This window comes from Triplophysa rosa, linkage group LG1 (assembly GCF_024868665.1).
Source record: "Triplophysa rosa linkage group LG1, Trosa_1v2, whole genome shotgun sequence".
NCBI classification, from domain to species: Eukaryota; Metazoa; Chordata; class Actinopteri; order Cypriniformes; family Nemacheilidae; genus Triplophysa; species Triplophysa rosa.
In genome coordinates, this window is record NC_079890.1 from 40,081,740 (window position 1) to 40,095,462 (window position 13,723).

At 37.9% G+C, this 13,723-nt stretch overlaps 1 protein-coding gene across 1 annotated transcript; it reads right to left on the reverse strand.

The window, feature by feature from the left end:
• Positions 1 to 4,936: 4,936 nt before the first annotated feature.
• Positions 4,937 to 10,648, reverse strand: LOC130551395 (uncharacterized). Its single transcript, XM_057328979.1, has 10 exons — positions 10,527 to 10,648; positions 10,321 to 10,350; positions 9,311 to 9,581; positions 7,583 to 7,722; positions 6,966 to 7,236; positions 6,746 to 6,885; positions 6,085 to 6,358; positions 5,859 to 5,998; positions 5,290 to 5,372; positions 4,937 to 5,143 (listed from the first exon to the last, which is right to left on the reverse strand). Exons 1-10 carry the CDS (start codon positions 10,558 to 10,560, stop codon positions 4,937 to 4,939), a joined length of 1,590 nt encoding a protein of 529 aa, XP_057184962.1. The 5' UTR covers positions 10,561 to 10,648.
• Positions 10,649 to 13,723: the final 3,075 nt, after the last annotated feature.

The window sequence follows — 13,723 nt, forward strand, 5'->3', positions numbered from 1 at the left end:
GTAATGCACTGTTAAGTGGTTGCCCTGCAGGCTTATTACAAAAACTCCAATTGGTCCAAAACGCGGCAGCTCGAGTTCTTACACGTACAAAAAAGTATGAACATATTAGCCCGGTTCTGTCAACCTTGCACTGGTTACCTATAAAGCATCGCGTTAACTTTAAAATCTTGCTTATTACCTATAAAGCCTTACATGGTTTAGCTCCTCAGTACTTGAATGAACTCCTTTTGTATTACAGTCCTTCACGTGCATTACGCTCTCAGGCGTCCTGTCAGTTGGTAATACCTAGAATTTCAAAATCAAGTGCAGGTGGTAGATCCTTTTCCTATCTAGCGCCTAAACTTTGGAATAGTCTTCCCTGCACTGTCCGGGAGGCAGACACACTCTGTCAGTTTAAATCTAGACTAAAGACGCATCTTTTTAATCTTGCATACACTACTCTTCCATAATATAAATCTTCAGAGGGTTTAGGCTGCATTAGTTAGATCAACCGGAACCAAAAACACAACTGATGTACTTGTTGCATCAAAGAGTACAGAACAGTACTCTACTCTCAGCCAGTCTTGTCTCATTGTTCCAAGGTTACCACAGCGAGCAGGATGCAGTTCATGGCCTGACCTGATGGTAGAGCGGAGAATGGGAAGTGGGGACCTGACAAGAGCTGAGATGATAGAGCTGGATAAAGAAGGACGCGGTCTCTTGACATGTCTTCACCACAAAACTTCAAATGCTATTAGATTATTAATGATAATCTTAAACTATAATTTATTTTATTATTAAGTTTATTTATTTTATTTAGCCTTGTTGTGCAAGTTCTCTGGAGCTTGTGCAGAGGCAGCAGCTTTTGCCAGAGGGGAACTGGAATCCCCTGGTTGGGCCTGGGTTCTCCTGAGGTTTTTTTTCTCGATTAGAGTTTTGGGTTCCTCGCCACCGTTTGCATACTGTTCTTTTGCACTATTTGCCTGGCCGGGGGAGCTGCTTTAGAATTTTAAAGTTTTACTTAATTAATATTGCATATAGGAATTTATAGTCTGTTATATTTGACCTGTGCTTCTCTCTCCTTTATCTTAAATGTGTGCTTTCACTGTGCATGCGTGTCTGTGTGTGTGCGTGCGTACTTGTCTGTGTACGTGTGTGTCTGCGCGTCCATGTGTGTGTGTGTGTGTCTCTATGTCTGTGTGTGTTAATACGTGTGCATATTGTGTGTGTGGAGTGTTTTGTATGTGGGTGTGTCTATCTTCTGTGTTTTCACCTTTTTCTTGTTTTTACAGGTATAACTTTAATTGGTTTGCTTATAGTCAATGTGTCTCATGTACAGCTGCTTTGTAACAATGAAAATTGTAAAAAGCGCTATATAAATAAAGTTGAGTTGAGAGTTGAGTTTAATGCCGAAAAAGCGCAGCAACCCATTCACTTGTATGGGTTTATGCTGCATTGGGTGCTGCATTCGATACCATAGATCATGCCATACTGCTAGATTGCTTACAGAATTATATTGGTATTCAGGGACAAGCCTTACTATGGTGCAGATCATATTTATCCGACCAATATCAGTTTGTACATTTTAATGGGGAATTATCAATTCAAATGCCAGTAAACTATGGATTACCTCAAGGATCGGTTTTAGGACCCTTGCTATTCTCTATTTACATGCTGCCCCTAGGAAACATCATTAGAAAACATGGAATTAGTTTTCATAGCTATGCAGATGATACTCAGTTATACATATCATCTAGACCAGAAGAAACCTAATAATTGACAAAACTGGAAGAGTGCGTTCAGGACATAAAACATTTGATGACTAGTAATTTTATTCTGCTAAATTCAGATAAGACAGAGATATTACTTATCAGACCAAATACCTGTAAAAAGAATATTACAGATTATAACTTGCAAATAGAAGGAGGCACTGTTACCTCAGCAATTATAGTTAAGGACCTGGTCATTACATTGGACAGCAACTTGTCCTTTGAAAACCACATCTCAAACATCACAAAAACAGCCTTCATCATCTAAAAACATTGCCAAACTGAGGAATTTTCTGTATAGTTCTGATGCAGAAAAACTAATTCCTGCATCTATGACTTCAATACTTGACTACTGTAATGCACTACTTAGTGGTTGTCCTGCATGAGCATTAAACAAATTACAGTTAGTTCAAAATGCAGCTGCTAGAGTTCTTACAAGGTCTAGAAAATTTGACTACATAACACCAATTTTATCCTCCCTATGCTGGCTACCCATTAAGTATCGTATAGACAGTTAGGTACTTCGAATCAATTATACAGTAAAGCATTAAACGGTTTAGCTGCCGCTAACCTAACAGAGCTTCTATCATGCTACAACCCATCACACGCTCTCTACGATCACAAAACCCCGGACTTCTGATACCTAGAATAACTAAAGAGCTTTCTCATACGTAGCACCTAAACTCTGGAATAGCCTTCCTGATACTATTCGAGGGTCAGACTGTCACGGTTCTGCCTTCTCGTTTCTGAACTTCTAGTCGTGTGGCAGGATCGGGACAGAGACCTTAGGTTTTATGTGAGAAAGCCATGAGTTGTTTATGTTTTTACATCTCATGTGCTTTCTCGTGTCTTGTCATTGGCCCTGCCCCTCTCGTTTCATGTATTGCTTCCCTGCTGTGTCTAATATTTCCCACCTGCCCTGTGTCATTATCCCTCGTTTGTCTTGCCTTTAAAATGCCCTCATGTTTCTTTGTCCTGTGCTTGTGGATTGTGTATGTATGTGAACTTGTACGTTTGTGCATGTGCTACTTGTCTCATCCAGTCTAGCCTTGTGTTTTGACGTTTGGTCGTGTTTAGTTCGTTATTTTGTCCTGCTGTTTTTGCCCCCTCGTGGGAAGTATTTTTGTTTCAAGTTTTGTATCCCAGTTCTGTTCTCGTTTTTGACACCCCCTCGTGGGTATTTTAGTTTGTTATTTGTTTAATAAAAGTCTTGTTTTGTTAACCCCTTCACGCCTGCCTGCATCTGGGTTCTTCCACGCCTTCCTGACACAGACACACTCTCCCAATTTAAATCTAGATTAATAACAAATCTTTTCAGCAAAGCATACTTATGATGCATACCAGTATTATCTCTTGTTTATAAGTAAATGAAAAGCAGTTACGCTAATTGTTCTCCTCCCCTGGATACCCATCCCGAGGTAACCACAGATTATGCCGTCTCAAGAAGGACCACCTGGTGTCATCCTCCTGTGAGAGCCTGCGGACTGAACGACCATCAGAATACCCATCCAGAGGAAACTACACATTACACCAACACCAGCTGATCGTCACGTACCATCCTCATTCGAGAACCTGTGGACTGCATGTGTGCCATCCTCATACGAGATCCTGTGGATTTAACTGCTGCAGCTCAGGCAATCTCCGTCAACAATCAAGAGCAAAGATGGACCCTTGTTATTTTAATACTAAAACTAACTTTTGTCTTTCTTCCTGTAAAGCTGCTTTGAAACAATGAAACATTGTGAAAAGTGCTATATACATAAAACTGAATTGAATTTGGATCCTTCATCTCCAAATACATTCAAAAATGAACAGAAACAGCTGCTGGTTCAAAAAAATGTATTGAGCTTCATACAGCAAGACAATAATGCAAACAACAAGTGTGTTTCAAACAACAAAACTATACGGTAAATTATATAACATTATAAAGATGTATAATGTTGTGCATGCTCTTATGTTGTACTGGCAATTTACAACTGAATTCTCATCGTACTTAATAATTAAAATCCTTGTATTAGTTTAACATTGTACAACATATAACTAATAATTTGTTTAGATAATTAGTTTTTTTTTGCACTCTTAACATTTACTATATTGCTATTGCTAATTACTGTTGTGCTACACACTTCATCTTGGGCTATGACACTAACAAACTACACAAATATAGGGATGAGGACTATAATGACACTCAAGTTAAGACATTCCCACAAGATCAATAAAGGAGAAGAACAATATAATCAGTGTATTTAAAAAAGGAATAAAATGAATGAGCATTTGCCTTGAAGATTCAGTCTGTACATCCAGATTAATGATGTTAAACACAAGAACCTGTAAATAAAACAAAGATTCAGCAAATTATGATGTATCCTATAGCTTTTATTATTATTACACTTGTGTAGAGATCGGTTGTGCATTTCCAACACAGTCTTACGGGAATCTGTGACAGTCACGCAATTGAATCTATTGATTCGTGTTCATGGACACAATTTTCCTCATTTTTGTGTGTCACCCAGCACGACTTTGAATCTAACATATTTTAAGACGCAGTATGTGTCACATGTGTAAATATATATCAACGCAACTTGATGGGAATTTGTACCTATTTCACAAGGTGGCTCATTTGTGTGAATTCCTACGATCTCATTTGTTATGATTTGACTTCAGGGGTGGGCCTTTAACGTTGCTTTGCCAGCTCATAAAATGGTGACGTATAGCCACCTCATAAAATATGCCTGACTTCCCCTGATATCATGTTATAAACAAATACATGTATATGCACACAAGGCCTCTCTATTGAAAGTAGACACTGCACTCAGTAGCTGCACTCGGTTACACTATTCCTCTTTTATTATCCCTGCCTAAACATTCGTCTACTGTCTGATATCGGTCACAAAATCTGACTCAACATAATTAGACTTAAACAGCTTCAAATTAATAAATCAATACAAATAATGCTCTCCCCACTGATCAAAAACATGTACTTCGCAACTTGTAATCGAAATTACTGAGTGCAGCTGTAACGTGTCAGAGGAGAACTGGCCCTCCTAAATCTGGTTTCTCTCAGGGGTTTTTCTACATGTATTACTCATTGGAGTTTTGATTCCTTACCACTGTGCCGTGTTGGCTTACTCAGTGGGAGGTTATGTCAATTTCATGAGCATTGCTTTGTTATAATGGTGGTACTCTTTCTATTTGTGTACTGTACGGTTTTCTGCCTCTTTCTGTTCTTCTTTCTTTTCTGTAAAGCTGCTTTGAGACAATGCAGGATTAAATGAAGTGAATTGAACTGAATTGTACTCGCCTCCGTCCTCCGTCTGTTCCTCTTCTTCTCTCTCAGGTAGTTGTGTCCAGGACAGATTAAAATCAGAGATGTGTGATGCCAGAGCAGACTGCAGCTAAAATTCATCAAAGATTTCACTTATACTGTCATTTCTCATTCTCTCATCATCACTCATCTCATATATTTACACACATCAAACACTCTCATATTTCACTTCTCTCTTAAATCATCACTTTTACTTTTGTATTTTCTTTATCTCACCTGATGGAGGACTTCATCGCTCTCAGCAGCTACATCAACACTGGAGGAGAACTTCAGCCGTAGAAAGATTTTTCTCATGTGGTCTAAAAGAGAGAGAAAAAAAATTTCAACCACCATGTACCAATAAAACACTAACATTTGAGGTAAACATTGCAAAGTATTACTACAGATCCTCAATCACATGGATCTGCCCCCCCCCCCAAAAAGGACTGTATGAAGCACACCGTTGGTGAAAGAAGCAAGATCATTGTTTTTAAAATTCACATTTTTGTAGTTTACATGGACATAATTGTTTAATTATTTTCAAAAACTTTGAAATGAACTTCTTAAATCAATCACTCACTTACTTCAATCTCATTTATCCATTCACATGAACTGATATTCACAACACAATTTGTAAATATAAATATACACATTGAAATAAAATAAATCCATAAGTGAAACACAAAATTGATATGATGTAACTGAAAGGTTGTGGAAAACAAAACAAAGAGTATTACACAAAGCTACTTTTAAAACTAATGACTCAAATTATTCATTATCAAACAGTATGATTTTCTATGAATTACGTTTTCCATAGACCTCCACTTCACATAGAGCCAGAGCAGATGTGCTTCCAGTCATGACCACATTCACATAACGTCCCATCATCCCATGACATGAGTAACTGACGGTGTTACCGTTTAGAAAACCAGAAGTCACAGCACATCTAGAGAGAGAGAGAGAGATCAATGAATCTCTATAGAGGTGTTTAATCAATCAATCAATGAAAAGTGTTGAAGTGATTTGCTTCACATGGGATTGTTGTTTCCGTTGTTTTCCAGTGAGTTTCCAATACGAATCTCTGCTCCGTTGGTTTGATCCTCACAGCAGTCTGATCTAGCAGTGATGATGACTGTATCAATGTCATAATAATCCTGAATAGCCAACCTCCACCATGGGTTACTCTCAGATGTTGTAGCAGAGCAGTATGTATAAGTATCTAGGCCGTATCTTTCACCATCTATGGCACGTGGAGCTTCCCAGGGGGTAGATGAATGTGTAGCTGCTCCTCTGAATGCTAAATTCTCTAGAAAATATATATTGAAAGACAGATGATCAGTGAGTCTGCAGATATATAAACACATCTGTGAGAATCAACTAATAAATCACATTTGAATCTTTTCAACTCTTATGTTCATGACAGACCCACAGCCTCTTTAAACAGCTACAAAACTTTAATCTGACATTAAACTATAAGTCTGATACTACATGACCGTTCTAAGATTAATGTCAATTTATTATAATCAAGAATGTTACACTTCAAATGTTAAAAGGCTACAACGCATGCAAATGTTTGATGGATGATTCAAGTTATAAATTTTCATCAATCTATAAATTGCAATAGTTAAAAAAAGAAAATCAACCTATTTTTCCAGTGCTGTCTAACAGTAGAGAATTATGTGTCAGAATTTACCTGTTCCATAGACCTCCACCTCACACAGAGCAAGATTATTTGTCTGTCCAGTCATGACCACATTCACATAACGTCCCTCCATCCCATGACATGAGTAACTGACAGTATTCTCAGTTAGAGGATCAGGTGTTACAGCACATCTAGAGAGAGAATCAATCAATCTCTATAGAGGTGTTTCTTTAAATCATTCAATCAATGAAAAGTGTTCAAATAACTTTACATGGTATTGTTGTTTCCATTGTTGTCCAGTGAGTTTCCAATACGAATCTCTGCTCCACTGGTTTGATAAAACAGGTTGTTAAGAGCAGTGATGACCACTGTACTAATGTTAACAACTTCCAGAAGATCCAACCTCCACCATGGGTCACTTTGAGTTGATGTAGCAAAGCAGTATGGACCTGGGCCGTATCTTTTACCATCTATGGCATGTTGAGCTACCATGGTGTAATATGTAGATGACTGTGTAACTGTTCCCTTCAATGCTAAATTCTCTAGAAAAGATATATATTGAAAGACAGTTGATCAGTCAGTGTGTAGATATATAAATAAACACATCTGTGAGAATCAACTCCGAATCATTTGAATCATTTCAACTCTTTATGTTCATGACAGACCCACAGCCTCCTTAAACAGCTGAAAAACTTGAATCTCACATTGATATATACGTCTGATACTTCATGACTGTTCTAAACAAAAATGATTCACTTTAAAAGTTAAGACTACAACACACTGGAATTACTGATTGATGACTCAAATTATGAATCAAACATTTTTGTAAAATGAATCTCATTTTCCAGTTCTAGAAAACTGGATATAGAATTATGTGTCAGAAATTACCTGTTCCAAAGACCTCCACCTCGCACAGAGCGAGATGAGATGTAATTCCAGTCATGACCACATTCACATAACGTCCCTCCATCCCATGACACGAGTAACTGATGGTGTGACCAGCTAGAAAACCAGAAGTTACAGCACATCTAGAGAGAGAGAGAAAATCAATCTATCTCCTATAGCAGGGGTCCCCAAACTTATTCCCGTAGGGCTGGTGTCCTGCAGAGTTTAGCTCCAACCTACCTCAACACACCTGCCTGCAGGTTTCTGCTGTACCTAGTAAGATCTTGATTAGCTGTCTCAGGTGTGTTTGATTAGGGTTGAAGCTAAACTCTGCAGGACCCAACCTGGGGACCTCTGCTCTATAGGGTCATTCAGTGGCAAATCAACCAAATTTTGAATATTTCCCGAGCTAAAATTTTTCCTATAGATATGGGGATCTAAACGTGGCTTCATGAGAAAATCTTTTCTATATTTGTTTGAGTTTTAGGGGAATGTTGACCCAAGCCCTGATGATATGAGGAATGCTCCGTTTGTAATTATCTCCATAACCAATCACATTTTGAGAGCCTAAACATGCTTGAAAACTCTTGAAAGTTTGCACATGTGCCAGAGGTGGTGAAAATTTACATCAGATATGAGTGGCACAATGAAGTGTGGTAAAATGGCTTTATAGCGCCACCTACAAAATTTCAATGAACTTTACAAAATACCAGTCCAAATTATAACATAATGAGAATACAATGTTCTTTGGTCACACAATATATATAAACAAGGAGGAATTGTAAAGACAAACATTTATATATCAAATATGCTAAGGTTTGAAGTGCATCAAGACATGATTCATTCGGAGGTATGAATACAAACAAAGCCTGAATTAACTTGCCTATTTAACAGTTACAGATTATTTAAAATGGCAAGAGCGACAACATGTAACCTAGATATTTAGATATATTTATAGAAAAGGACAGTTGAATCACACAAGTTCCTATTTGTCAGAGAAGTTTCTCTGGTTAGCCTCAGATGTTAAGTTTCAGATGAGACAGAGAGACTTCTCCCCTCTGCTTTGAAGCTTAGGAGTCGTAAAATATCCCACAGAGAAACAAAAGGGGTTATCAACACTTTCGGGGAGAGCGCCAACCCAAGTCCAGGCCCCCTGGAGCCAAGTCTGACTCTGTCCTGGTTTCTTGATATCAACATCAAAAGACCAAAAGAGAGTGGAGGGGGTTTATGGCTCTTCTTTTAATTATTCCGACCATTTGGCTCATGCTAAATTCTCTACAAGGGCCTTAAGTACATTTCTTGAGTTACAGTCGTGCACATTTAGTAAAGATAACACGAAAAGTGCTTTTCCTCATTTCTGAACTGTTACCATTGAGATGAAATGCATCAAGGGTGGCTAAAGTTAACAGATTTTACAAATAGATGTAGCCTACCAGTCTCTGTGAAAAAAGAAAATTATTATGCTGGCATATTTCTCATGTCGTTTTTCACCCCCTTTTTTCGGTTTTACTCTCCTCTACAAATGAGCGGATTGCTCCATTCCTGTTCACCGGTTGCATTTAATATTTTGGCTATCATTACTACTGATGTTGGTCTTGCTTCTGTAAAAATATAAAGAAATCAAAAATTTGAGCCAAGGACCTCTGGTTGAGTTAACACGGAAGGACCCTATAGAGGTGTTAGTCAATCAATCAATGAAAAGTGTTGAAGTGATTTCATGAATAACTTTACATGGGATTGTTGTTTCCATTGTTGTCCAGTGAGTTTCCAATACGAATCTCTGCTCCATTGATTCGTTCAGGACAGCAGTCTGATCGAGCAGTGATGATCACTGTACTAATGTTATAAACATCCAAGAGATCCAACCTCCACCATGGGTTACTCTCATTGGCTGTAGCAGAGCAGAATGCAGATCCGTATCTTTTACCATCTATGGCACGTTGAGCTACCCAGGCAGACTGTGTAGATGACTGTGTCACTGTTCCTTTCAATGCTAAATTGTCTAGAAAATATATGTTCAAAGACTGTTGATCAATCGGTCTGTAATGAGACTAGTAAACTTTAAAAGATGAATATGAGGTAAAAGTCCAGAATGCCAGATTTTCTTATTGTCTGTTTGAACATATTCTGAGCTGAACAGAAGAACACTTTTATGGGTGGTTTTCCGCACAGGGCTTAAGGCGAGTCCCAGACTAACTTAAATGTTAGAGGTGTCTTGATTGAAAACAACTTACACTGACATACAGTATCTTAAAATATATCAGTGCCATTGTTTTGTCTCAAGATGCACATCAGGGTTTTTTGTGTAAAGTATGTTTTTAAAAATGACTTAAATATCCTAATTTAACCAAGGCCTAGTCCTGGGTTAAACTACTCCTTGTCCAGGAGACCGCCCCATAGAGTCTAATGTGAGATTATTGTCTGAATTGTGTCACAGGTGTTTTGAAGTGATCAGCTGTGTCCTGTGGCCTGTATCACAAAGCTGGTTTGGGTTTTTACCCTGGTAAGTTTGCGTTTAGTTTGAGCATACACCGAGTTTTCTGGCTCAAGAAGGTGGATTGGTTTTGAGCGGGTTTCATCGCCATGGTAACTTAGGCTATACGACTAACCTGCTCCGGAGCAGGTTTTGTTCTGGTTATGGTCTGTCATCTAACCACAAACTAACAACAATCAATGAAGAATAAAAACAATCATTTACATCATTCTACATTTCTATGTGAAGAATCAAAATAATTGATTACCTGCCAAACTACCTGGAATACAAACAAGACCTGTTGAACAAAAACAAGGATTTTACACGTATACCTGAAAATCTATTTCATTGAGATTGTTACAAAGCTGTTAGGTCTTTAATAATTAAATATTAAAAAGAATCATGTTAAAGATTTGCATGAAGAATGACTGACAGCATGTATAATGTTGAGATGATGATGTGAGGTGTACTCACCAGAGAGTAAGATCAGATGAATGAGTTTGTCCATGTCTCTGCTGAACAAAAGGAATATGAGAAAGGAGAAGAGAAGAGAATTGAGTTTCTTCTGGGTTATGAGCAGAACTTACAGATGAAGATTTCACTCCTCTCTTCTTCACTCTTCTAGCTATACATCTATACATCCATCTGGACATTTGACTGTCACTCTCCACCCTCATCATGACATCAGCAATGAATGTACAGAACACCATTGGACTTCTAAAAACTCAAGACTTATTTACAAATCAAATCTTGTTACGAAAATGGCACGTATCACCAATTGCACATGGCCATCTTGTGCTCTTACCTGGAAACCAGCAGGTGAACAAAGAAAACAACTTTTGTGCTGATTCACTTCTTTGCTGGATTGATTTCAATCATGAACACAAGTGAATGAAAGACTGACAGAATGTTTTATTTCTTCTGAAGTCACAGTAGTGTTTTCTCTTCCTGATAACAGCCTTCTTCCACCTTAGAAATGTTGCCAAATTGCGAAATATTTTATGTGTGGCTGACGCAGAGAAGCTTATTCATGCATTTGTGACCTCAAGACTTGACTACTGTAATGCACTGCTTAGTGGTTGTCCTGCATCATCAATAAACAAACTACAGTTAGTTCAGAACGCAGCTGCCAGAGTTCTAACCAGGTCCAGAAAATACGATCACATAACCCCAATGTTATCAACCCTTCACTGGTTACCCATTAAGTATCGTATTGACTTTAAAGTTCTTTTAATTACTTATAAAGCCTTAAACGGTTTAGCCCCTACCTACATAACAGAGCTTCTACCACACTACAACCCATCACGCTCTCTAAGATCTCAAAACTCCAGACTTTTGATAACACCTAGAATAACTAAATCCACCAAAGGGGGTAGAGCTTTCTCATACGTAGCACCTAAACTCTGGAATAGCCTCCCCGATACTATTCGAGGGTCAGACACACTCTCCCAATTTAAATCTAGATTAAAGACACATCTTTTCAGCCAAGCATTCACTAATACATAGCTAATGAACAGCAGCTACGCTAATTATTCTCTTTCTGTTTCTGCCCTCGCCTCGGGATGCCCATCCCGAGGTAGGGAGAGATTCCGCCAGGCCCAGATGAACGTCATATGCCCATCCACAACTAGAGATTACGCCAGCTACATCGGAAAATCCCGTGCCATCCTCCTGCGAGAGCCTGCGGACTGACTGACCATCCAGCTCCATCCAAGGCAATTCCATCACCACCCAAGAAAAAGGCGACCATCTGGCCGGCCCAGCTCAGACAATTCCATCCCCAACCGAGAGCAAAGACGGACTACCTGTCACATAAATGCTAAATTTACAATACTTGGTATTTAATGCTAAACTTACATCACACGACAGCAGTTTGAAGTTATGGCTGCACTCAGTGACTTTGATTGGAGGTAGCTGGGTGGGTGTTGTAGGGAGTGGGGGGTCTTGTTGGTTGTGGTTCGGGGCGTTTCATTTGTTGGGACTGTGTGGGTCTGGTCTGGTTGGTCTTGTTTTGTGGTCGATGTCGGACAACAGAGGAATAAAGTTAATTATGACATTACTAATTTTCCCTGGTTGTTCCTCTGTTGTCTGTTGTTGATCACGGAATGGGACCGGGTTGGACCTGCACGGTTTCGGCGGGTGGGGCTTCCTGGGTCGCGGCTCGTGGGCTCTCCCTGGACGTTGCTCGGTGGCTTTGGTCGGGGTCACTGAGTGCAGCTATGACACGTCAGAGGAGATCTGGCCCTCCCAGCTGAGCCTGGTTTCTCCCGAGGTTTTTTTTTCTCCATTATTCATCATTGGAGTTTGGGTTCCTCGCCACAGCAGAGCAGTGCAGTGTTGGCTTGCTCACCGGGAGACTGCATTTATTTATTCATTTATTTATTAGATATTATTTATTATAATGATCTTGCTTGGTCTATAAACACCATGCACTGTGCTGTGTTTTACCTTTCTGTGTTTTTCTTATTTGCTCCTGTAAAGCTGCTTTGGAACAATGCACATTGTGAAAAGCGCTATATAAATAAAATTGAATTGAATTGAATAATCACTCTCATCATGTTTGTGTTATGACTTCAGAATAAAGACACTTTCATACAGGAAGTATAAAACTGAAAACTTAACTGAAGTTGAGTGATGTTGAACATTGCATATTCAAATTCACTTCACTTGATGCTCATGTTGATTAAACTTAAATTTGTAAGTTCACTTAACTTTGTGTTTATTTTATGTGTTTAATAATATTATAACACAAATGATTGAAATAATTCATGACCAACTCTTGTCGTCAACTATTGAATGAACTTGATTGTCCACAGAAATACACACGAAAAAGCAAGTTTGAACGAAGTTATTATATGTTTAACTATTATTTACTATGACGTAAAATCTTCTTATTCTTTAATAAAACATAAATAATCATAGGTTTAATAAAATGGGTATTCCCGATCATTTATCAAACTAATGTTTTGTGTTATACATCCAAAATAAAACTTCTCACGTTTGAGTCATGTTTAGTTGTGATATAATGATTTCATGATCTCAATGATCAATTGTTGACCTTCATTCATCTTTTCAACATTGGTGCTCTTTGTAAATCTATCATTCTTGAAAACTAGTTTTATAATCTTTTGTTTGATATTTGAATGATTCCAGTGTTTGTTCTCGGTATTAAAATCCTGCCGTGCTCATCATCAGAGTCTTCACTTGTATGTTTTGGATACCCAAATTTAGTTGTCTGGATTTGCAACGAGTGACCGAAATGATCTCAGGACAGTCAAATAATTTATTTTAAATGAATCTTGAAGTTCAACACACACTCGAAAAACAATTCAGGTGATCTGTAAGCACTACACTGTAAAAAACATCCTATTTTTACAGTCAATTATGCTCAATTTTTTACAGTAGTTTGTTATTTAAAATTATATTTAAAACACTATAAAACTACAAACAATATCTGTTAATTAATGGATTGATATTTTAAGTATTATGTTATTAATAATAAATTACAGTATTTCCCTGTAAAAAAAATACTGTATTATTTATACAGCATTTCCCTGTTTCCTTATATCAAATTCATGTAAATGAATGAATTTCATTATATAAAAGATAAATGACTGTAGTAATAATTTAACATTTCTTTTCGTAATTTTAAAGAAAATGTTATTTGTTTT

What these genes read in the sequence shown, in the direction of transcription:
- LOC130551395 (XM_057328979.1), bottom strand. Translation starts at nt 10,560, where the DNA reads ATGGACAAACTCATTCATCTGATCTTACTCTCTG. An exon ending in TCATCTGATCTTACTCTCTG is followed by an intron (nt 10,351 to 10,526) that starts GTGAGTACACCT and finishes TTTGTTCAACAG; the next exon opens with GTCTTGTTTGTATTCCAGGT. An exon ending in GCGATGAAGTCCTCCATCAG is followed by an intron (nt 5,144 to 5,289) that starts GTGAGATAAAGA and finishes GATGAATTTTAG; the next exon opens with CTGCAGTCTGCTCTGGCATC.